Raw genomic sequence first — 27,055 nt, 5'->3', positions numbered from 1 at the left:
TTTCTTACCGAAAGCAATGCCTGAGCTTGGCAGTCGTTGAATCCTTGGTGAAGCTTGAAATATGGGAAGTGGTGTGATAAAAAGTTCAAGGATGTGTTTAAATAGAAAGATGTGTGCCAAAGGAAGCTGTTAAGTAAATAAATCAACCTCTCATACATAGTAATCTTCAAAGGATTTATTGGACTACAGATTTCAAGTTTAAAAATACTATAAATGGAGTACAAGTATATTCAGAAACACTTAAAATGCAACATTACAGTACATTCCTCAAACACTGCGAATGCCATTTTCACACATGAATGACTCCAACCAACCTTTGAACATTTTAATAGCTCAGGTACGGAGCATTTCTGATGCAGATATTAGTAAAGAGTAATGTTTAATTAAACCCGGTTTGAAGATAAAGAGCTCAATACAACATATAGTTTATAAGCCTTCCCCGGCCATAAGCTACTGCTCTACCTAATCCTCTTTCACATAACATTATTGCATCAGCACAGCTGAACATTTTTGCAGCATTTATAAAATTAGCAAAGAAATTAACTGTCCGTACTGTGGCAAATTGGATTTCCAAGTTCTTGCCTTGTGATACAGCATACCCAGGCTGCCACCTACAGTACAGCGTGAGAGAGGAACTACAGTCCGCAACAAGGCAGTTCAACATGTGTGGCTCTCCATTTTACACTCCACAGCCATTCAAACTAAATTGTCAAGGCTTTTTCCTCCTGCTAATATCCTTACAGAAAATTTGTTAAAATCCATTATTAAATAAATACTGAAATAATTTCATTTTGGATCAAGACTGTTGAAGGATTACACATTTATTCTAACTCATATTTGCATGTGGAACCGCCAGTGCTCCCTCTGTAATTTGAAAACCCTGATAGCTTATGTTTTTAACTCCCGACATCCAATTAGTTTGACCCAGTGCAAGTTGATTTGCTAAAAATTAAATATTACAATCCAATCATTCAATAAATATACAGAATCTTTACATAACAAATATATCCATGACTAAAGACATTTTTTGTGACAGTCCTCTAGTGCATTCAAATTAATATAAAGGAAAATACACACATCTGCATTTCACGTAATTAAACAGCATTTTGGAGAAAAGAAAAGTGGAAAAACTATTCTGAAAAAACATGACACCCATTGTGAAAGCAACGCTTGAATCATTTAGAAAATCTAACTTCACTTGAATAACAGCAAAGAACTGAAAGTGAATGTTGAACATAAATACAATTTAAACTTAACTTTTAGCTTGAAATATTCTGAAACAACTAGAAACACATGATTTTATCCATTACGCTTCCCTATTTGACATCTCTTCATTTGCCTTCTCATTAGCACACTATGTACTGCAGTACTTGAATGTAAAAACCTTGAACCATTTTAAAAGGTGGGATAATAATGTAAATTTAGTAAAGAAATACCTTCATTCCACTCGTCTTTTACTTCTTCGCCTGAACAGTTTTGAGATGGAGGATTTCCTCTTATTTTTGGCTTTCTTTACTCCTATTTACCAAAAAGATAGTGCATATTAGAATGATGCATTCAAATTGGAATATCATGTCTAAAAGAAAAAGGCTTTCATGCAATACTTACCAAGATTTTGCATCATTTCATTCAACTGCTGATCCTCCTCCACTTCCCTGAATTTGATTTTAAAAAAATAAAACTCTAGTTTAGCATTTAGTCTTATTTGCATATCAATGTGTAATATTACGAGTATCGCTCTGCATTACAGATCACTCATGTAATGTAAAAATGTTTTTTAAGATGGATCGTGTTACCTCAGCCTGTCTTCATCCAGACCCTCCACTATTGCATTTCTGCCGTCCACTATCTCCATCAGTCTCTGCATCAACTTCTTCTCCCGCTGTTGCTCCTCTCTAGACTTTAAATGATCTGTAACATCACATTTACAGTTTTTAGAGCTGGAAAAATAAATCTAACAGAGGGGATGTTCAGAAGAGAGTCTGATCTCTACCTGGCTTCTCCAGCAGCCTGCGAAGTTCCCCCTCCACACCTGGCTGCTGCTGCTCCAGCTCCTGAATCCTGGCTCTGAGATATGCATCGAGTTATCACATATATAAAAAAAACTAAACCTCATTAATTATGAACAACACATGCAGCTGAAATATTTTGAAAAATACATTTGGTTTGACAGTTAATAAATTGGAATTATTTCTAGCGTTATAGAAAAAGTGCATAGGAACAATAAATACCATTGGAAAATATTTCAGGGCAATACGTTATTTTGTGTAATTAAAAAAAGAAAATAACTTTGGCACAAAGTTAAACAGACTGCAGTAAAAAGCTCCCTAATAGAATCAATTAAACCAATACTATGAGATGATTAAAGCTACAACTCACATGTATACAAGCTCCGACTCCTTCCGAATGTACATCTGCTTCTTTCGAATCAAGTTGAACCAGTCGACCATCAGTGGGTCCATTAATATATCTCCCTCCCCCTCTGGAACACATTGCAACATTTATTAATGTTAAGATACAATTCGTGACAATCTTTTATGAAGTTCTATTATCTAGGCACTAATGTGTGGGTACATATATACACGTACAAATAAAAAAAGTATAACACCTGTCGACCTTGCAGAAATTTCTGGAAAATGTGCATTTACTTTCCAGTTTAATGGAGTTCAACTAAATGTTTCTTACTTGTGAGCGAAGGAAATTCTCCAGGGACAAATTAAGCTCAGCGATTTCAGTGTTCAGATGGCAATATTTAAATATAATTTGTGCTCAGTGCGCTCCTGATATCAAATAATACAGTGACTGAGGTTATAGAGCAAGCTGAAGAATAATTGTTTTCATTCCTATTTAATATTGTGGTTGTTTAAATGTATTTTAATCATTTTATTTAATATAAGAAGCCTCCCCTCATCCAGAATCATAGCACATTTTATGTTAACTAGATCAACTCCTAGTTTTCATATGACTGTACTAAACACAAATATAATTGAGTGCAATAATAAGTGAGGTTTTGGGTTTATCTGGCTGCAGGATTGTTGAGATGGAGGGTGACTCCCCTCCCATTTCAACACTTCACTTACAGGACTGTAGCAGTCAATAATACACAGCGCTGCACCTTAGGTGTAGGTAACCCGAAATCTGATACTTTTATCTTAATGTAAACATTACCGCCATGTGCTGTAGAAGATATGTACATCGGTTAAGAATTTAATTAATTTACTGTATAGTTAACATTATCAGTCATCCCCCCCAGCATAGAACATAACTTTCCTTTTTCTCACTAAAAGCTTGGGCAATTATTTTATTTGACCCCGGGTTCAATTTATTTTCTAAAACACCAAAATGATAAGTCAATAAGACAACTAACTATTTCAATAATTGATTCATCGCTTACATAAACACCAAACATTCTCCGTTTGCAGTTTCTCAAATGTGAGAATGTGTTGCTTTTTGCTTTGTCACATATGAAGATAAAGATAAATATCTCTGTGTTTTAGACTGCTGGTCACACAAAACAAGCATTTTAAATGTCACCTTAGGAAATTATAATGAACATTTCTCAATTTTCTGACATTTTATGTAAAAAAAAAACATAAATTGATTAATCTTAAATAAAATAATGATTAGTTGCAGCCCTACAGTAAATACACAGGCCCCTGCATTCCCACCTATAGTATAATTCCTCATCCAAACCTCCAAACATGATCTAAATATGCAATTTAACATGCAGGGGATGTAGAGCAACACAGAGGGAATACATGCTGAAGCACAGATTTGTCTTCATCACTTATTTAATAATGATTTAGCAAAAATCCAGTAGGGATTAGCTTTAATTTATTTAAACCCAAAACATGAATCTAAAACGTTATCGGCCGTTTCAGTATTTTCCTAAAGCAGTATTCATGGTTTAGGCATTCCTTCAGTCCACCACTGTATTATGATATGCACTGCAACACAGCTTGCATTTTCTGGAATACTTGAGTAGGTGGATCAATAGATTTTTAGAATGAATATTTGCCAAACCCAATTAGTGACTAATCCATTAAAACACACACCAAAGTCACATTTACAATAAGGACAGATCATGACTGGGACCAATGACAAAACAGTCTATATTCTGCCATCACCAGAACAAACGTGATTTTATTCTGAATTAAACTTGAGTGCCAGGGTTGAGTTTTTAAGACGATAAGTTGAGAGGTATAGACGATCTCCTATTTAGTGTGCAATTGATGTCAAATCCTGGCCAAGCGATTGCATGCTCAGGCTTCCTGGTTGGCGAATAGGAGAAGAAGAAAAAAAACGACGCAATCGACCAGAATATATATTACTATACCCAAGTCATGTTGACCTTGAGCAAAGCAATCAGGCCCCCTACTCCCACTACCTCAAAAGAGAAGCAACATCCCTGTGGGCTGTCTGTTCCTCTCACCTCATTTGGCTGCAAAAACAGTAATAGAAATGGCAGATAAATCACGCAGATAAATCACTCACACACACACACACACACACACACACACACACACACACACACACACACACACACACACACACACACACACACACACACACACACACACACACACACACACACACACACACACACACACACACACACACACACACACACACACACACACAGCTCCAGCTGATGGCAAGTTAATGTGTGTGTGTGTCCCGTGTGAGGCAACCGGGACACAACTCTGCATCAGAGACGCTCTCACTGAAGCAGCAGTGGGATTCAGCAGTTTGCACAAATACAATAAAATATCAAAGTTTGTGTCAGGTTTATTCACTGCAAGAGAGCAAAATTGACCATTGAATATACAACTTCTGCCTCAGAATAAGTGAGATTGAGGGAGTGTGTATTTTAAAAAATTGCACAGCTTGTTTCCGACATGTCAACATTCAATTTTGTGGGCATGTCTAAACAAGGAAAAGGAAGAAAATGGAAACTAGAATTCCTGCCTTGTGGTTGTGTATGCCTCACCCAGTCAAGTTGCAGTTCACATCCATGTGTCAGAAACATCATCACAACATATAATTGTATCTTTTAAGACATTTGTGTGAAATTAGCATATGAATTCTTGAGTTATGGCCAAAAGTGTGTCTAGTGAGGTCAGAATGACCTTGACCTTAAATCACCAAATTCTAATCAGTTCATCTTTAAATCCAGGTGGACATTTTTTGCCAAATTTGAAAAAGAATTCACTCAAAGCATTCATGAGATATTGTGTTCATGAGATTGAAGCGGACGTACGTATGGACAGACGAACTGAAAACATAATGCCTCTGGCCACGTCAGTTGCCGGCGCGGAGGCAAACAAAATTGTTGCAGAGGAAGAGTGATAGGAATAAAGTACCTTCCTCACAGCTGCGGAGTTTCTTTTCCAGCTCCACACCCTCCTGCTCCAAATGAGCCAAGTTTGTCTCAATATCATTCAGGTCCCTCTCAATCTGCTCCGCTGGAATGTGATAAGACTTCACCTGATACAAAACAAAAGAACTTAAGAGTCAAAGTATAAGTATAGATAACTTTAATTTGAAAATTCCGACTTTGGACACTTAAACGTAAAGAAGGTCGTCCATTTTTTACTGGGAATATAATGAAAGCATATTTGTAGAGCTGTTAATTAATCTCTTAAGAGACTTAATGGAGGGAACTTACAGAGGGTGACCTCATTTCAGTCCTGGAGGCGTTGGTGGGTGACAAATACTTTCCCTTTTTAGCACCTAAGAGGTAGATAAAATAGGATTAGATAGTCCTTTCATGGCAGCTTTTCAGAAAAGCATTGTCACATATGACTTCACCTGATTTATTTTCAGTAAAGAAATGACTGCTTATATGAAATCAACAAGATGGCTTCGGCCATGTATGTGTGGTTTTGATTATGACATTATTAAAAAGCTGAGAACCAACCTGACGGATTTCTGTGATTGGCTGAAGCAGTCGATGAGCTAATAGATTCCACAGCTGGCCGTCTGTTTGGGGATTTCACAGGCGAGTAACTCCCATGTTTGAAACCTAAAATAAGGACAAGAAGGTTCACATGCTGTAGATCTGCAGAGAGCTCAATCTGCTAATGTTGGGATCACAAAGTTGGGCTGTCAATCAGTCATATTTGGGAATTGTGTAGTAACAACAGAATCTATAGTGTACACACACACACACACTCACACAGAGCACACCATTATTTTACAGTTGCTTGATATAGCATTTTTAAATAATATTTTTTTCACAAAGCATTATGGTCTTGAAAAATAAATAAATGCCACACTAACTCTTTTAACACTGAACAGGTAATAGTATCCCATGCATCCTTTTTTTGGTGCCGTTTTATATCCACTACTGACGCTTAATATGACAGTTTGCCGTTCACTTGCTGCAAGTAACTCCACTTTGAAGTTATTTTAAATGTGTGGAGTCCGGCGCTCCACTTTCTTTAGACATTCTTGACTAATTTCTCAACTTTTCATTTCAATTTCCAACACAACCCTGCAGTATCATGCCTTTCTGTGTGGATGGCAGGCTGTTAACCAATGCTAATTAGGATCAACTGTCAATTGGAGTCATCATTACAAGAAAACAGGTACGAACATTTCTGCGGTTTAAGAGGACGTCATGAATCTGGCAGACTTTTCTTAGGAACAACTTGATGAACAATGCCCAATGTTTAGCTGTTCGGACAAAACTTTGCTGTTTTGGTTCACTATCCCCGTTCTCATGGCGCCAGCAACAGCAGGCAACTGGTTTTAGCGAAAAAGCTGACACAGTTAGCGACTAGCTGGTGAACATAGTGGAAAATTATTATGACATAAGAAGCCAAATATTTCCCTCAGGAATTGGCAAAGACCAGAAAGCTTGCTAAAAGACAGTGGGGATATTGGACATTTGCAAATAGTATATTTAACACATACTACATAACATATTATAGACAGTCTGCCTAGACAAGTTTAAAAAAAGTTACATGTACTATATTCTATGCCACAATGCACCTTATTGAAAAATAACACTGACGACAATGAGTGTAAATTCTAGCAGAAAATGATTACAGTACAAAAAAGGTACTCACCAAGGTTTCCAGAACAAAGCTGTGGTTTCTGCAGAGAGATTTCCCTGAAGTGTTCATGATCGAACAGAGCAAAACTAACTGGAGGTACTGCAGGTGTTGGCGCTGAGGGAGACCTCGTTGTTCTATTGGGGACATAAGAGGACGTCGTGGACTTGAATCCAGATTTATGTTGCTCAGTAAAGGCTTCAGCATCTCTGTGAGAAAGACACAATGAAATGATCCTTCAAGTGTGTTACCATTTTAAAAACAGCATAAAAGTAGCATTTATCTAACACATTTAATACACCTACTGTGTAGACTGAGCTTAAAGAATGAAAATATAACAACAGGCCTCACCTTTTACTTTGTAATGATAAAAGGTAGGGATTGGAGGAATCATCAGCAGGGATTAGAAATGAGAGAATCTAGTGTTAAGAGTGGGAAAGGTTCAGGCCCGGCACTCCCTTGGGCTTGTTAGGATGGGGGACAGAGCTAGCTGCTGCACTCTCAGCCAGTCAACATTAACCGAGACGGAAGAAGCTCGGCGATTCTGCATTCTGGAGAGTGAATAAGCTGAATGGTCAGCGTTATTTGAAGACAAATCTTGTCCACCTGTGTGACATTTCCCACGTCCACCTAGTGAGTTATGAGGCAATAGTGAAAATTAAGAAGATTGAGGATACTTACTTTAAACCTAGCTCGAGTTTCACAGGTTTGAGCTTCAATTGCCCCCAGACTGGATCTGCAGACAAATGATTTAGACAGAAGAAGTTGAGGGAATGAATTAAAAGCAGAGCTTATCACTACTTCATCTGTCATTTGAATTTGAGATCATTCCAAATTTCAAAACTAGTGGGACATTGTCACATTTACTTTTATTTGACATCTGATTTAGCAATTACGTGTGCACTCAAAATAATTCAACTTCTTGAACACAGTAAACAAAAGACTCCCTATACTCGTCTCCTTGTCACATGAACATGAACAGCTCATAATAAGTGCAGCTACTGGTTTCATTATCTAGTCTCTCACAATAATGCCCTAACGTAACTGATTCTCACCTGCATATCTGTATTAAAGACCCAAATTAGGCTCTAATCTGTGCATGAGACAAGCAGATAAATTCACAAACTGTTCAATTTGAGGTGATCTCTATTTCCAAAAGAGTTGGAGTAACGGTCAGTATGTGATCCATATTAACAGGCAACATAATTACTTTACATGATAGGAAAACTTCTGTAAAAAAAATGTGATGACCATTTCTATTAAAAACCAACAGTAATTGTGTTTTTGTCTGAAAAGTACCCGACTGTCAGGATGCTGCACCCATGCGTACACATCCATCTGAGGAGTGACAGTTCAACTGTGACAGTTCAACTATGAAAGTTCATTAAAAGTGTGAGACAGAAATTTAAATGTCAGTATCCAGCATTGTGGCCACATCGTGGCTGTATAAATAGGGCAAAGATGACAAAAGGGCTTTGTTTTCAATGAATGCGTTGTGAGACAGACAGGAAGAATGAGGGTGGGGATGGATGTTGGCTGGATGTCAAATAATGGATCAAGAACAACTGAAATGAATTTAGTAGCGCTTGCCTTTGGCAGTAGTGTGTACAGTTGTTGGCCTTGTGTTGTCTTTGTTGATGGCCTTCAGACATGGCTGTTCCTTATTGTTTGTCTGGCTGGTGGAGAGCTGTCCTGCCCAGTTTCCTGCTGGGACTTGGCTGCATTTGTCTTTTCTCAAACCAGGGCTGTCAGCTGAACTTGGCTCATCTCCAAACCTGCAGAGAGGGGAAACCCTCACCATCAGCCTATATAACAGAAGTCATTACAGAACTATACAGACAGTGGGACAGACTAGAAATATCCAAATATTGCAAAGGAGAATCCATTCATGGCCACAGAAAGTATACAGTACAATACTCACCGTCTCTCTGCTGATCGGATGGTGAACGGGCGTTTGTTGTTATTGTTGCAGTTTTCCTCTGCCAATTTCTTTCCAATGGTTGTCCTGGCTCTGCTCTTCTCATCATCAGGACCCAGCGGGACCTTTGACCTTCCTAAAACACTTGAGGGCTCTGTAGGCTTCTTGTTACTTATCGAGGTCTCCATGACTGGCGCTGCAGCCTGAAAAAACCTCTGCCGGGCCGTCTGCGTCTTATGGGCTGAGGCCGTCCAGGACTGGGAAGGTGGAGTAGGACTGACTGGCTTCAGGACAATATTCAGAGGGGCTGAAAGCACAGAAGATGGGCGTGGTGCAGGCTGGGTCCGGCTGGCACTATTTAGTCGCCCAGCTGAACTGGCGGGTCCGTTCTTGATCCCTGCTTCGGAGGAGGATGGTTTGCAACTGTTCTGGTGGGCGTTGCAGATAAAAGTATCTGGATTCTTCCCAGGTTTGTAGCCTCCTGCATGAAGGACGCTGGAGCATTCACTGCATCTGGTGGAAGTTTATTAGCATGAAATAAACAGTACACGACAGGAAAGTATCAATGAATATTGATTCCATTCTTACTTGAAACAGCTTCTGTGATAGAGCTTGCCTTCCACAAAGTGCCTCTGAACCAGATGAACATGACTCTTGCATGCAACACATTTGCTATTGAGAGTCCCATTTTTGTTGGTGTTTTCTGGACGAACTGCTTTCTGTGAAAGAAAACTAAAACTGAGCTAATGCTCTATCCAAAAAGGTATTTCATTTAACTTATTAACATTAACTAACCCACTGAAAATAAACAAAATCCTCCTTGTTCTGAGAGATATATATATATATATATAAATAATTTAAAACAGTAATGGTGTAAGACAAAGATGTACTGTAAACACAACCACAATTTTAAATGTTTGAGGATGCGTTCTGACATGAGCACTGACCGGAACAGCAGCTCTGGCCAGCTTGGGTGAGGTCTGGGCAGTGAGAGTGGAAGGTAAACGATTCTCAATGGCGTTTTTAGACACAAAGCTTTTGGCAACCACTGGGAGATTTTTCTTCTCCGATGGCTCCTCCTTGGAGCCCTCTGCTGGCCTTTTTACACCTCCCACTGAGGAAAAGTAAAACACCATCAGTGTCAATCATCACACTATAGCACAAGGAAGAACTGGCAACTCAAACATATCTACACAGTTGCTAAGGATATTTGAACCAGCCATATTCTCACTGGGAGGCCGTCTTTTGAAGTAGTTGTAGTACTGGGAGACGTAGGTAAGAATGCTCAGCCTGTCTGGGATCCTTAAAGCCACCATATCTTCTGCATCTAACAAAGCTGGAATCCCCAAATTCTCCTCTGCGACCTGAAAAGCCTTAAGAACAAAATTAAACAGTTTAATAAACAGGTCTTGGCTCATTTACTGTTAGTGTATGATGCACTAAGTAAACACATCGCAACGCCGTATAAAAAACATGTTTTTTACTGGGATCTGTAATGTCAGCTCCTACAATTACAGCATGTGTAAAAATGTCAGACAATACAATCTACTTTAAACAGACTAGAAGTATTCTGTGGCTCGGAACAGAGAGGTCTGGAAAGGGCTGTATAATGAATGGCACACTTCCTGTGAGCTTGTAGGGATAAGAAAGGGAATGGAGGGAGCAGGATATCGGGGCATTGTTTAGGATCAGCCTGGACATGCTCATTAAATTTAAAGCAAAGCCCTACTGAATACCAAGTCTGTTTATATAAAAAGAAGAGCACAAAAGACAAAGAATGTGAGGATCTGTTTTGCTGGTTTTCCTACAAATACACGCAGACAATCTCTTATTTAACAACTCGTAAAATAAACACCTGTAAGAAACATGACACTTTTCATGAAATATAGAAGGGTGTGAATTACTGTAACATTCACATTCTCATGTTTCGGTACAGGGAGCATCGTCAACAGTTGATCAAAACTAAAACCTGATAAAACATTATTCTGTGGCCACAAATAATCTTGTTTAAAGTTCCTCTTTGTAACATTCAAGAATTAAACAACAGTGGCTTTGAGTGAACTGTCATCATCAGGATCAATTGCCAGACGATAGCAAGCCTCATTCAAAATGAATAGCCTGGAGAGCCTCTCCCCTGAGCTCAGGTTTGTTGCTGACACTGCCAGGATCATCCAAGACAACAAGGACGTCATACGGAGTGCAGGGCCTGTAACCCTCCGCAGGAAGCTGGTAAAATGGAAGAAGACTAAATAATGGAGAGGTCCCAGTTGTGCTGCTCAGGTCAAGGTGGGGTTAACAAAATAAATGAGGTCAAGTGGACAGAAGCAGAGTAAAGATTCAGAAGTATTAAGTTTGATAGGAGTCTTAAAGTACTAGAGAAATGTACTTTCTACCAAGCAGCTTCTGCTGAAATTGCTCTGCTGGTAAAATGTTGAAACAGCTAAATATAACAATATGCTGCAAACAGTAAATGCCAAGTGGAGAACAAACACAGTGTGTATCTTTGGCGGTGCCGTCATATGTAAGGGGTTAATGAAGTGATGTTTTATGTTACATCAGATTTTGAAGCTCCACTATGATCTCTGTTCTACACAATGTGGCAAAAAGTTCAACAACTTGACATCTTACCAGTCTGTTGTTCTCAAACACATCCTCCTCTTTGAGTGAGTCATAGTCTCTGGGAAAACAGAAATACAATGAATGGAGAGAGAGAGAGAGAGAGAGAGAGAGAGAGAGAGAGAGAGAGAGAGAGAGAGAGAGAGAGAGAGAGAGGTTAGTCATAGTGGTGAGAACATCATCTAAAGAAGCCTTTGAGGATTTCAAAGTAAATATTAAAGATATATTAAAAACTAATAAGGAAAGTTACACGATCAAGGCATCATCTACAAATCTTACACATGATAGGGGGGGGGGGGGGGGGTAACTGGGGGGCGATACTGTTACTTTACTCCCTTGTAAAATAATGTATTGCAGTTTATCCAGGTTGCCGCAGGACTCAAAAACGGCAGGCAACCAAACTCCGGCAGAATATCAGCTCCTTAATCACATTTTTCAAAGGTTAAAACTTACATCAGGTCCGGTCTGTACTTGTGTATAAGCGCACAGAAAGCCAATCCGTTCTTGAATGAGGTCGTCATGTTGGTGATGGCCACATCTCGGTAGCCATCACACTGCATTTTACACCACTGCTCCAAAGCCTTGATGGCAGCCATGCTCCCTGCGCGACAGACAGAGACACTGTTCCGTCGGTACAGACGACGTGTGCAACAGGCGGAGGTTTCAACGTGGAGGAGTCGGAGGAAAGAGAGGTAAAAACAAAGTGCGTCTGTTCAGGGTTTGGCCGTGAACTGCGGCGCTGCAGCTGTGTCCTGTTTCCTTCTTTTACCTGAATGACAGCCGGGACTGCGGGACGAGCTGGTGGTGTGCGTTTCTCCGCTCATTACACTAATTGACACCGACTGCTGAATCGTCATTAACAGCAGTTGAATACAACTCGACTGAAAGGCAAATAGTTTATCTGGTGTGCATAATTCATGCTTTTTTTTTGTTGCAATCTTGCAAACTGAATAAATGCTAATATCTTCATGTGGCGTCCCTTTTTTTTGGCATATTATACGACAACATTTTCATGGCACACTAAACCATGACATTTTGATCAAACTTTTAATGATATGCTGTACTGTGATATTTTTGGTGCGATTTCTTTATGGTATACTAAACTATGACATATTATTCCATTATTCTTGACATACAATATACAATGGCAGTGTGACTATATCCGTCAAACTATACTGTGACGTTTTACGACCTTTTCGACACTATACTTTGATAATTTTTCAGCATACTATACAATGACTTTGTGACTTTCTTCGACATACTTTACCTTTAATGTTTTTGACATACAATACAGATTTTTTTTTTTGAATACTATACTATACTATATATATATATATATATATATATATATATATATATATATATATATATATATATACACTATGACGTCTTCATTAGTTTTTGTATCCTACAGACCTTTTTATTTTTTTGTAACCAAACTACTGCACATTTTTTATGACCTTTTTGACATAATATACTACCGCTTTTAAATGACTTTTATCAACGTACTAAACTGACATTTTAAAGTAATTTTTGACATGATATAATATATTAATTTGACATTGTTATGACTTTTTAACACACTATACTATTACTCTTGTCTTTTATGACTTTGCAATTTTAATTTGACATACTATACTATGACTTTATGACTATGTTGGACATACTATACTATGACTTTATGACTATGTTGGACATACTATACTGTGACTTTTTTTACATACTATATACTATGACTTTTTTATGACTTTTTTTACATACTATATTATGACTTTTTTGTGACTTCTTTCATCATATTATACCGACATTTTTCGACATACTATTCCGTGTCTTTTTTCGACATGCTATGACTTTATTCAAAATACTCTACTACGATTTTTTTTCTACATACTACACTGACTTTTGTGTGACTTGTTTTCACATACTATACTATGACCTTTTCAACATGCTATACATGCTATACTATGCTATACAAAAACTGCAAACAATGAAAACAAACTAGACCCTGCCCAATCCCAAAACCACATCACCAGTACCTCTTATAGTCAACAGTCTGTAAATCATTAAAAATATACACAAGGCTCAACTATTTACAGTCACTTTAATAAAGAAGCACAGTGGTGAGCTGCTCAGGGGTAATCACAGCCCCCTGACTGTGAGTGTCAAACATCTCTTCCAACCTCCTAGCTCAGAAGAGACAGCTGTGGGATTATTGGAATGGACTGGTGATGTCAGGATGGAGAAGAGTACCAAGGCACAATCGGAGTCTTGAATGCCAGACCAATCAGGAAATAAGAACCCCATCGTGATGGATGAATCCTAGTGACACTGCAGCTTCTGTTAAAATGTGAGCAGAAAGAACAGAACACCCCCAGCTAACGGCAGAGGCCGAAACCACATACTAACCTTTCTTGTACTTCCACCCGTCCATCAACGAGTACCTCAAGCACAAGAAGTACCCAGAGGTGAGAGCATGTCCAAAACTTCACAAACATCACAAACCCCTTTAGTTTGAGCCAAAGTTTTGACATTAATCAGCTCTACTTTGTGGTTTTGAATCTGATAACTTTTACCAAACGTGTACAATAGACACACACACACACGCACACATTAACTTGAGGCAGGATTTCAAACAACACACTCGTCACGTGAAGCCTGACGAAGCGTTTCCTCTGATCGAATGACTTCACGTGAGGACTTTAGGTTGGCAGCACACAAAAAGCAGGTATTTTTCAAAGAGTATCAACATATTGGAGTTCTTAAAATGTTTCTGAAGAGCAGAAATAATGTACATTTATTTTACAATGCAGAAAAAAAGAAATCTATTACATTCTTCTTCGGACAAATTGTCCTTTTCAGCTTAAAGAAGGAATTTGCTTTTCACATTCGTTCATTTTATTGTGAAAAGTGAAATAATAATTTGCCTTTTGAACAAAACTCAAGTTAAAATCTGGTTGGCCGGCTCTCTATTAATACAGGCAATGACAGAACTCTCTTTTTTCCTTTATTTCCTTTCATTTATTTCATTGTATTTATTTGTATTCTATTATATCCATAATTGTTGAGGTAACACTACAGGTACATTGGTTAATGTGTTTGGGTTGGAGAGGGGAGGCTGCTCATGTTTATGTGACATGAAAACCTCCTGAATATAAGTTAAAACAAGTGTAATTGTACAAAAATCAAGGCATCCTGAGCCAAATTACAAAAAGTGGTAGCAGTCAAAGTCTATTCTGAATCCAAAGTTACAGGTCAGATATGCTACTGGTATACACGACAGGAGTTTGGTGCAAGTATCTTACCACAGCATCCTAAATCGGACACACCGGAAGCTCTGAGGCAGACTGGCGCAAAGACTTCCTGCCCCCAGGTAGCACTGAAAACTGGCCGACCATCTTTACACTCTGCTGACGGCAGCCTGCGGCTTGCCCCACACAGCGAACTAAGCCACACAGTGACCTATCACTGGCAGGACTCAAGAGCGCGACTGAGTCTTCCCCCCAGTTCAAACGCTCACCGTCAGCATTGGCTCCGAGAAGCCAGCTACTACCTGGGGGCAGTTCTGAAAATATGCTGCGGCCTACCTCAGAGCTGTCCAGCTGTCCTCTGTGGAGTTGTTTTTTTTCCATACTATACAACATTTCTACAACTGTGTGATTATAAATACCGTGGCTCATTGGGTAGAGAGGGTCGTCCGGTAACCGCAAGGCCAGTGGTTTCATCCTTGCCTGCTACATGTCCTGTGCCGAAGTATACCTGAGCAAGACAATAAACCCAGCCCACTGCTCCCAATATGCTAGGGATTGGTTAAATGCAGAGCTTGAATTTCATATGTATATAATGACAACTATAATACATTTAATTTCATTATATTTTTTAAATAAAGACGTCTACATTTTCCTTTCTCTCCTGTAAGCTAAGCTCTTTTTTATTCTACTAAGTAAATAATCAATGTGAACAATTTGATATTCAAGGAGGGATTTGGTAATCCTAAAATCAGTATGGTGGCACCAAACATCCTGAGCCAAATTACAAAAAGTGGTAGCAGTCAAAGTCTATTCTGAATCCAAAGTTACAGGTCAGATATGCTACTGGTTTACACGACAGGAGTTTGGTGCAAGTATCTTACCACAGCATCCTACATCAGACCCACGGGAAGCTTGAAGTGAGCTCTGAGGCAGACTGGCACAAAGACTTCCTGCCCCCAGGTAGCACTGAAAACTGGCCGACCATCTTTACACTCTGCTGACGGCAGCCTGCGGCTTGCCCCACACAGCGAACTAAGCCACACAGTGACCTATCACTGGCAGGACTCAAGAGCGCGACTGAGTCTTCCTCACAGTTCAAACGCTCACCGTCAGCATTGGCTCCGAGAAGCCAGCTACTACCTGGGGGCAGTTCTGAAAATATGCTGCGGCCTACCTCAGAGCTGTCCAGCTGTCCTCTGTGGAGTTGTTTTTTTTCCATACTATACAACATTTCTACAACTGCAGTTGGCAGAGCGCTACTGAGTCTTCCCCACAGTTCGAACGCTCACCGTCACCTTTGGTTCCGAGAAGCCATGGGCTACTAACCAGAATGTAGTTGTTAACATATACTGCAGGACACTCTCCAAACAGCTCAACACAGTGAGCATGAATCTGCTTACATGAAAGGGCAACACCCGACTGTAATAGGTTGAAAAGCCTCAGCCAACTAGCCGGATGATAGACCTTCACGTCAACAGGGAGCCCCCCAGGAAGCCTGACCACAGTCAAATAAAATAAAACTGTACTATAAATTATGGGCAGTGGTTTTCCCACGGCCTACCTCAGAGCCTCAGAGCCTCAGAGCCTCAGAGTTGTCCGGCTGTCCTCTGTAAAGTTTTGGAAGATACTGAGTTTAATTTGCACAAGCACCTGGCTACATACATAAGATGACACGTCAACATTCTAATTTATTCGAGTCAGAGAACAGTGCGTGTTCCATCCAGCATTCTATTCTATTCTCAAGGGCAGATAATGTCTTCTTTTATGAATTCACTATTTGCTAGTCCAGCGTTCACTATGTTTTCCATGGCACAGTTTTCACAATACTCCACACATTATGACCCATTAGCAGTAATGAAATAACACTGTATATTACAAATAAAATGTCTTCTATTGCTTTGCAGAGTCACAAGTCAGAACAAAAGTTTAAGCTGCTGCAAGTAACTCAACAAATTCTCCTTTTAACATTGTTAAGCTGTCTATGTTTGCAAATTCATATTCAAATGCTAATATATTGCATCCCGTGTACTTGATGGTAACTATAGCAACACCCAATCTCACCTGCTCCTGAGTTTGGGAATTAGTCAGTTGATGGATTTAAGACCTTAAAACTGTTTTGAACTGAATTATTTGGTGGATAATAGTTATTAAGTCAAATAATAATAATAAATCTTTCTATCATTCATTTTTTGTTTGCGTGGCACGTTTCACCGCTCTGATTGGAAGAAAAGATTACCCAATTTACATTTTACTACTATGACTTTTTTTGACATAATATAGGCCTACTATGACTTTATTTAACATGCTATACTGTGACTTATGTATTACTTTATTCGACATGCTAAAGCTAAACTGACTTTTTTAGCTTGTGAAGTAATTCATATTTTGCTAGCTACAACGTTAGCGAGCAAGCAAGCTAAGGTTAGCCAGCTGTAATTTAGCTACGCTGCATGGATTTGGCAAAAACTTTTTGGACATACTTTATATGACTTTTTTCAATATACAATACTTAAACTTTTTAGACATACTGTAATATGGCTTTTCTTTGACTTGGTCCATATTATTTTGCGACAAAGGATGTTCTGCTTAATATTTAAAATGTAAAGGTATTGTGGACTCTCATCTTAGTATAAATATTCATTTTTAATTGAAAGCTTCCTAAAATTCCTCTTTTTGGGGTCCCAGTAAAGGAGGACGATGCTGTAGGATCTCTGAAGTACTTAAACTGCAGGCTTGCTATCTTAGTGAGTGTGCAGTATGAGAACAACGGAACTGTGACAATACATTTTTTTCCCCAGTCATCTTTGTGTGGAGCCCAATTGGGGCCTAATTGAGGCCAACTATTGTCATGCAAGGATTGTGCCCTAATTAGCCCATATTAGCGTGTCCCATAACATTTTAGGGAAAACTTGTAACTTGATTTTTCTGCAACTTTATAAGACATTAACTCTTAAGTTAAAGTTTGTTAGAAAAAGGAGGGTTTAAAGAGTAATTCCGCTTGAAAAGGAAACATAATTATTATTTCAATGTGCTTCTCTGACCCATATTGAAAAGTAGTTTAAAATTTGACCAAAATACGTTTTATTCAAGTCTTTGAAATGTGGGCGACCAACACTAGCCTCATTCATTGCACGACATACATTGTTTATTTGACACAACAGGATCTCCAAAGAATTAAGCAGAGTAATCCACCATTTAAAGTTTCACTATGGTCCACACAACAAATAGGAGATTTGTGACCACAGCAAAAAGAAATGTATGCATTAGCTGGATTTTAAAAGCACTTACTGTCTGAACTATCAATCACATCTATCCTGTCTAAGGACATCATCATACCCAGAAGGGGGCAGCGTTACACTGCACTGTTAGAGGACTGTCTCACTACTCTAATCCCATGGTCTAATTAACAATGTATGCAACACGGAGAGTGCTTGCATTGTTTTCATGTAGCAAACTTTATGTTGAACTTCAACTCGATTTATGCCAGCACACAAATCATGCTGTATTTAGTTTCAACTCAGGGAAGTATGATGTAAAATATTGTGTGAGGTAGATGAAGACCTAACTCATGGGATTATGAAATGCTTCCAAACTCACTGCTGTCTTTGTTTAAAAAGTGTAACATGGGACAATCACCAATAATTATCAGGTAATAATAAAGTCTGCAGTTTTTGAATTTGGATTGAATTTGAATTTAGCAAAACAACATTGTTTTATGGGCCAAAACCAGATCAAGGATTAATGTCACATTTTTTTACTTCATCATTTATTTACCACATCTGCTATGAATAATTTTTTCATCCTGATATTTTAATTTTGCACATTGATTGTTTATCTCAGCCCTTAAAACAAGCCCTAACATCTTTTTAGATACATCTCTTCATGGAATCTGTCACTCCCAATAAAAACCTAAAAAATGAGTGTACTATGTTTTTGATGCAAATGTGTCATACATGTGTCATATATACCCACCCACTCTTCATGATTTCCTTTTTCAGCTATTCCCATTCTTTCCTGTGAGGACGTGTGGCTGCATGCCGACATCCTGTATGTCTGTGAAGGTAACCCGAGAGGTCATGAAAGAGCCTGCCATTAGTAATGATGCTATTGGGGCACAGCAGAAATCGGATCGATTTCAGCTGTGCCCCAAAAGCATAATTTGTCATTTGTCACTGTTATCTGTTCAAGACTGACCTTCGTACAGTGTGTGCCATTCATTCAGAGTTGACCACCTCAGTCACATTCAGTTGAAAACACCATTGAAAATATAGAGACGTAAACAGCAAATGCCTGTGAGATGATCAATCACTTCTTCAAGGAATGAAAAATAAAGAGTATATACAGTTTTACATTTGTATCCAAAAGATAAAACATTGATGTATTTACCACCCTAACTTAAAAAGTTATAATTAAAGTTGGAATGTACCATGAAAATGAGATTGAAAATAGTGCGGCAAGATAAACACTTCTTTATAATTTGATAGGAAAGCATGTAATGTTTTATACAAAGCTAAATAATGAAGCTCCTCATCCCAAAATGGTTTAAAAAGTATGTTACTGCATATTAATAGTGCCTACGCTGTCTCTATTATTATCTGTACAAACAGGAAGAGGGAAAACAATCAATCGTTGTGCATGGCATCATCTTCCTGTGTTTGTGACTGCGTTTCGCCTCCTGACATGTTTACAGTGCTGTGGATCTCGGCCTCGTGCTCCCTGGCTTTGGCCCTCAGCTTTGCAATGCTGCAGGAGCGGAGCTCATCTGAGCTCAGCCCCTCCGGCCTCTCCCACTTCCCCGACCTCTGGGTCACAGGCTGCATACGCACGCTCAGCGCAGCACTCACAGTTTTTGTCCATGGATAGTTTTCTCCTTCCTGTCGTCTCTCCCAGTGCTCGCCGTTAGAACATTCTGTATGCTGTTTTAAACTCCTGCTGGCTTTCTCAGGCGTTTCATCATTGTCTCTTTTTACATAAGGCACTCCAAGCTGGCCCTGGAGTTTCAGCTGCCGCCTCATCTTGGCACGGCGGTTTTGAAACCAAACCTGGAAAGAAATAAGGGAACACAAAATATAAATGATAGGGACGTATAAATAGATAAATACACGTGTAACCACTTGTAAAGGTTTGTTGCAGTTTCAAAATTACAAAAACGATATTTGGCTCTAATTTAAGGTCAAAGTTCAATAACCTTTTCCACACTGTTTGACGTTATTTAGCACTTAATTTATGATATGTTCACATTTTAAGTCAACTGACATGACTATATGTATATTGAAGGAGTTATGCTGTAATCATTTCTTTCATCCATAACAGCTGTTATGGATGAAAAAATCCCTGTCTGACGCAATTCCAATGCATTTAAAAAACAAACTTTGGAAGATATCGCCTTCATTCAATATACGCAGACTGCTGAAGTTCCAACTGAAATGTTTAATGTGCTTTTGCACCGATCAAGTGCTGGAAATTTTGAGCCCCATTTCTAACAGTGCAGCCGTGTTAAGAATATCTTCGCAAACAGTGTGGACAAGCGGAATAAGTACAAAAACCAATGACTGTTTTAATATTGATAAAGGGATGCAAGTATTGTTTTAGGACAGACTTGAACAAAAATGTAACCTATCCTTTAAAGCGATATTGCATTTATATTGACAGAAATAATAATTTCTTTCCAGACACCTTTTCTTTGCTGTACCATGTACTGTAAAATGAGACATCTCCCTAGAATGCTGTGTGAAACCCTTGGTATTGTTTAATACTTTGACATTTTGAATATGATTAGAAATGTGTGTGGATTTAAATAATGTTTGTCACTTGACACAACTTGGCACTAATGGACCTGCAAAAAAGTCAGCAGAGCTTCATTTACACACTGTACAAAAAACATTCTTTCAAAAATGAATAAATGTTCTGCAGGAAACGAACATGTCCAGAAGGAGCTCAGTGTGCCAATTACCTGTACTCTGGCCTCGATGAGGTCCAGTCTGAGGGCCAGGGCTTCCCTCATGAAGATGTCTGGGTAGTGGGTGGTCTCGAAGGCCTTTTCCAGCTCCTCCAGCTGCCAGCTGCTGTAGTTGGCCCGTGCACGACGTTGCTTCACTGGCCTCTGTTCATCTGGAAAGCACAGCGCAAGCACCAATTACACAATCGCCAACGGGTGACAAGGAACTAATGGCTCTAGATTGGATAATTAGCACAGCAATCATTAGGCCCACTTTAACACTGCTTGATAATTGATTGTTAGTTACGAGCTGTTAGCCAATCTTTTGTAAACATTTACACTACGATCAGATGGTACTCACTGACTGTCTTAAAAACAGACTCAAACTGTGCCAGTTTGGCTCTGCAGTCCTGTATCATTGGTCTTTTCTGCCACAGCAGATAGTTTGAACTCACCTATGCCCTCTGTGAGTGGCCCCATCCTGACTGCCTGTGTGGCCAGGAGAAAAGCTTCCTTGCATGGCTCTGGCTGCAGATAATTCCTCAAGGATTCATAGCTGATAAAGGGCCCCGGGATCAGAATCTGAGGTTGAGAGCCCAGTCTGGTTGAGAATGCAGGGAAAAAGTGAGCTGCAGGTGAATGGAAAACTGCAGGCAGCAGAGTAGATACCAGTTGTCCTGGGCCAAACATGTCCATGCTGTTAAGAGCCCAATATTAAGCGTCAGTCCACTGAAAAGGGCCAGTCTGACTCCTACAGGGATGCAGATGTAATGGTGAAATGCATCCCAATGTCCGTAAAAAGAATAGAAAACAGTTACGATTGTCCACTAGATGTATCTGTCCAGTTGGTTAAACGTGCTGCATGTGGCTCAGCAGAGGGATTAGGTATTGCCTTAAGAGTAAAGGTAACGCTTGAGTAGTGGAGGTGGTCTCACCTTAGCTTTCTCTGCTTTTCCTCCAAATCCTCTCCCCCGCCTCTCCCAGTCACATGACCTCCAAACAGACAGCAGGGCTTGGTTTATAGGACGGAGGTGAAAATGCAACCTGTGATTCATCTCTCAGTGGATTATCAGTATTATTCCATCAGTGTTTGCTGTATTCGTCATACTTTTTCAACCACAATCTGTTTCTTACATTTTAGTGATAGGGTATGTGTCCCCTGCATGTTTCTCTCTCTGCCTACCTGGGACAAGTTGCAACATCTTTGGCTTCTGAAATTTGAATCAGTGAGACAGACAGGAGCTCAGTGTGTGGAAACTCATTTGTGAAGATGAGTAATGCTCATTGAGACATGTTCGCCCTAAAGATTTGCACAACTCTTGCAAACTGATCGGTTTAACAGTTGTCAAGTATAATGAGAACAAATTACTGCAAAAGATACATAATGAAAACACAAGTTGTTCAGTCCTGTGGGATGAAAACAAGCACAAAAGCAGCAGACCTGAACAGCAGGTTCCAGGATAAACACATTCCTCCGGACAATGAGACAAACCTGAAAGCTCATTTACTGAATCTTTTTAATCCCTCCTAACTTTGTGTTTACTCTATTGCTGATTTAATTTTCTTGTTTTTTCTAAAGCTGTGATGTCTATTTTCCACATAACCATGATAGGCTGTATAAAATGATCACGTCTATCAACTTAACGAGTAGTAGGAGCGTCAACACGCAAATCCCTTCTTTACATGAGTAGAAATCCACTAATGAAATAATAAACAAGCTAAACCAGGTGTAGTGAAAATGTGACACCTGTAACAATAACAAACAACTAAATGATTGTGCTTTTCTACTATAGTAATACAAATGTGCATTTTGCATGGCATACTTTTAATCCTTATGACTATAAACTTATGATTACACATTTATGTCGTCTTTAAATTTGGAACTTTAACAACACATAGCGCCTAACATATGGATTTCTGGAAAAGGTCCGGGAACATCTCAAAGAAACAAATGAATAAATAAAAACAATAATAGTAATTAGAAAATTAATTAACTTTTTTTTTTTATTTATCCGCATTGTCTGATAGAGTCAGGAACTTTGTTAAACGACCTTCTTGGTTTTTCAGAATTTGAATTTACAGAGAAGTAGATTTTTTACACTAAGACTCGACTTTAAGGCTAATACATGAGAGACACTAATGTTGGTCCACCCAAGTGCATATTCAGCACAGATGTTAAATGTAGTTAAATGTAAACTGTCAACTCAAAATTATTGAATATGTGTTTTGTGGCATATTTTGGTATCAAACCATACCAATTTCTGAAACTTTTTAACATACTAACTAGCACAAGGTTGCCAGATGGAGCCTCAGTGTATAAAACGTATAAAAACATTTACTGATGGATGTTTGTACTTCGTATTGTATTATATATGTATGTATATATATATGTTATATCCTGTTTGTTAACTGATAATATATAGACACTACTGTAGTCTAAGTGTTACCGTACACTTACAGGATTTTTCCATGTCAGATCAAAGCGTACACATCAACACATTATCAGCCAAGACAGGAAGCTTATTAACACTTTTTTTTCTATGAGCAAGGCAGCTGTAGCTTAGTGTTGATGGATCTCTGATGAGATGATCGCCCAGCACCGTCTACGTGCATTAAACACAGGTGTGTCAATTAATCCGAAGATACATATCACCTAACAACACATCTCGCTAACTGCTCATCAGCTCAGACGGCGGTGAAAACATTCAGCTGTCAGTGTTGTCACCGCTAAACTGGCAGGCTGAGGCGGCTTTGATCAGCCCGGGACCTCTGCAGCAGGCAGCTGGTCAGAGCTGAGGTGAGTCACGGGATGGTCATGGACTGCAAGCAGTGCGGACTGCGACTGCCTCACCTGTGGCCCTTTCATCTGCACCTGTTCAAACACTACATTAATGCCTTAGATGAGGCAGTAAAGAGGTCAGTGTTAGCGTTTGACCAACTTCGATTTGGATATGTGGTTAAATTTACATGTTTTTACGTCAAAAGAATTACAAACATTTACAATTTCACCCATAATTTGATTCCTGATATTTAAAAGTGAAACTTGAATAACAAAACATTTTTAGCAATTTATAAGTTAGCCATATCCCGTCTTTATAATGACCTCGAAACACATAACCGAGAAGGTGTATTGAATTAATAATGTAAATAATCCAGGCTCTGCATTTCTTTAATATAGGTGTATATAGGGAGGACCATCATCATTGGTGGGCAACATAACCAGCCGATTACAAAAAGCTTTTAGCACTTCAGTCAGTTTGTGTGAATGCGTGTGTGTGTGACGCAGGGAACAGACAGACAGAGATTAAAAGAAATTATTTCTTGGGTTTGTGAGTTCTGCGGGGAAAAGCAAAATAGATTAAAAGTGTCTTGTTTGAGCTGTGGCTAAATAAACACTGTGTGTGGCGGGACTGACGACTGAATAGCCATCTCCGTTTGTCCCTGGCACACAGGTAGTTACAGGGATTTCTGCTCTGTCTGAAAGTAGACCCTCTTCTCCCAACCCCCCAAACTACTGTGTTTGTCTGCGCCTGGGTCCTTTAATGCCCATTGATCCAGATAATCAGGGACAAAATTGGGGGAAAACCGTGGGGGAGGTTCTGACAGTTGTTACTCAAAAGAGCTGCTTGTGGATAATTAAAGGAGGCATTAAGACAACAATAGTAATGGCTAATGCCAGGCCTTATTGGTCTCTCAGGTATCTCTCGCTCCCTGGATGACAAGGCAAGACTGGAGATCCACAGCTAAAATGGCAATCATCGTATCATTAGCAGAGCTTCAACTGCAGGGACAGAATGTGCGTTATCTGTGGGTTTAGCAAGCCACCAATGGGATGTCCTTCAGATGGCTTCAGTTTGAAATGGACTTGTTTGAGCTTGCATGCATTCATTCATTACAAAGTAAAGGGAAAGGGACATCTGAAATCCCCCTCAAATGTGTGTTTTTGGATCTCAGATATCGTAATGATTCTGAAATGTTTAAATACTTTTAAGTCCCTGTCCAATAAAGAGTGTGTTTTGCTTATTGTTGCATCACTTGGATGTTTGGCCTTGGCTGTGCAGAATGATATATGTGCAGTTTGACAATAGAAGGCTGTTTTAACATCTGCTGAAGAGGACAAGGTTCTCTGTGCTTAAATCAGAATTTAGGATACGTGACATCTCAGTTTGGAAGCCAATCACAATCCAATAACCAACAAACACAAGTGCGATGTGGAAACCTGAAGCCTCACATTGAATAATCTATCTTCTGGAATTTGTTGCAGAAAAGCACTTTCAATGAGTTGAAATGTGAATTAAATGATGAGGGCTATTTACTCCCTTTTCTTCTTGAAAGACATGGCTAAAGTGGATTAACTATCCCACTCTGCCCTCAGTGTGATAAGATACAATCTAACATAATGGAGATCGTGAACACTGCACATTATTATTCTTTCTCATCCACTACAATGGCACTTTAGCTCATAAAGCAAGAGTTCTGCCAAATGTCATGCGAAGATGGATGATTATCGTCAGCTCCACTGTCATGGGAATATATCTATCTGGTGTAATTTGCAGGCTGAAACAGCAATGAGCACAGATAAGATCAATATTTAATGAAAGTGTAAGTGAAGCTTAAGGGTTGTCACTTATGCCTCTGCTGTTAATGACATGTCACATTATCAGACTTATCAGATTGGGTCAATCTTAACTGCAATTACTGGCCTCATTTCTTTTTAATTCATTACAAATGTTGAATCATTTCAGTCGTCCACTTCTGTGCAAACACACTGAGAATGTATTCTCTGACTGCTTGCATATGTTCTTTAGTGTCAACTGCCTGCACAAACTTCAAACTAAAATCTGTTAATGGGAGTGTGGATTGGTATAATTCAATCAACACACCTAAAATGTGTTTTTAACTTGGAAGAAAAGTGTATTTCATGGCTGAGGAAGCCCCTATGCTTGGTGCCTCACTCTCCCTGGTAATAGTATCCCACAGTGAGCGGGCTGATTGTTTTAGTCCTGGATCACTGGCCATGGGATAAACCTGAGAGCCCAGCCTGCTTTTCATGTCAAAACCTTCAAGGGAAAGCGGCCACAATCCAAGAGCAATCACACTTGAGACATCAAAGTGCCAGAGAGAAGAGAGGCGAGAGACGGTCCACATTTTTTCCACGCAAGCCAAGTGCAGCTCAAGCGTGGAGGAAGAGGAGATGATCTAAGGCGAGGGTGCCATTGAGAGGAAGACGGAGAGCAGACAGATGTGCATGGGCAGGTAGCGGCACATCGGGGCCCCTCCTGTAGCTGAGAGAGACACCAAAAAGCCTCCGCTGGTCGCATTCCTGCCCGCTGCTCATTCACTGTCCACTTTCACATGGGCAGGAAGACCCGCTGACAGCCATATTTCACAATCTAACATTCCCGTGGTCAGTGCTGGAAGGAGTATTCAGATCCTTTACTCAAGTGTATGTACTACTCATACAACTATTTGAAGATATACCCCATTTCAAGTGAAAGTCGTGCATTTGACTTTTTATGGAAAAGTGGGGAAAAATACCAAGCACAAAATGTCCTTTCTGATGCAAAAATGTTTAAGAAGAATTTAACTTTTTTAGCAGGTAAAGAAGGAGCTAATTTTAACTACTACTTTATTTACAGTTTGGTAGTTTTGCCCAGTGGTTCCCAACTGAGGGGTTACACAAACACAAGCTGAACTAAGGGGGTCATGAGATAATTAATGGGTAAGGAAAGATATTCATATTTTACACTTTTTACTATTCTTTGCTTTTTGGTGAAATATTAGATCCGTTTTGAAATGTTTGGTTCTCAATCTATCTAAATAAACCGATATGAGAAGTGGAAATACGAGGTCAAATCTTTGTTGGAACTGCTAGAAACTCGTAGATATCTGAGACATGCTATCAGTAGGGACTCCTACTAAAACGCTTTTTGTAACAAGCCAAAGTGGTTGGGAACCTTTTGTTTAATCCTTAACAATATATATTATATAAGATCAACGTTTGCTGTTTCTATGTATAATGTTCAATCTGAAAAGCAACTACAAACTAAAGATTTCAAATAAATAATAGGAATAGTATAAAAAGTACTAATTAGTATAAAGAAAGAAATACTTTTACTTAATATTTTATTACCATGAAGCAAAATGGGCGGTTAGTTTTTTGCAGCTGCATTTCAGGGCATCCAGCCTGGTATGATGAATAAAGGCAAGGGTTGTTAACATGTCAGTGGTCCGTCAGACTATTCAGCAACCCCCCCACCCCCACCTCACCTCCTAC

The 27,055-nt window shown here is 39.2% G+C and overlaps 2 protein-coding genes across 2 annotated transcripts; both read right to left on the bottom strand.

Annotated features, from left to right (window-relative positions):
* Window positions 1-1,438: 1,438 nt before the first annotated feature.
* micall2a (mical-like 2a) lies at window positions 1,439-12,188 on the bottom strand (the record flags this gene model as incomplete). The annotated part of the gene is made up of 17 exons (XM_079178081.1): window positions 1,439-1,518; window positions 1,609-1,655; window positions 1,797-1,911; window positions 1,994-2,067; window positions 2,380-2,482; window positions 5,364-5,487; window positions 5,669-5,733; window positions 5,921-6,025; window positions 7,074-7,267; window positions 7,740-7,794; window positions 8,649-8,833; window positions 8,980-9,489; window positions 9,565-9,695; window positions 9,924-10,090; window positions 10,208-10,349; window positions 11,605-11,653; window positions 12,046-12,188. 17 exons carry the CDS (start codon window positions 12,186-12,188, stop codon window positions 1,439-1,441), a joined length of 2,289 nt encoding a protein of 762 aa, XP_079034207.1.
* A 7,274-nt stretch (window positions 12,189-19,462) lies between these two features.
* On the bottom strand, window positions 19,463-21,468 carry LOC306709258 (visual system homeobox 2; the record flags this gene model as incomplete). Its single annotated transcript, XM_079177325.1, has 3 exons — window positions 19,463-19,882; window positions 20,794-20,951; window positions 21,234-21,468. 3 exons carry the CDS (start codon window positions 21,466-21,468, stop codon window positions 19,463-19,465), a joined length of 813 nt encoding a protein of 270 aa, XP_079033451.1.
* Between the last annotated feature and the right edge of the window lie 5,587 nt (window positions 21,469-27,055).

This window comes from Pholis gunnellus, assembly GCF_910591455.1.
Source record: "Pholis gunnellus genome assembly, chromosome: 17".
NCBI lineage: Eukaryota > Metazoa > Chordata > Actinopteri > Perciformes > Pholidae > Pholis > Pholis gunnellus.
The sequence above is the reverse complement of the archived record's forward strand: the minus strand, read 5'-3'. Positions and strand labels throughout refer to the sequence as shown.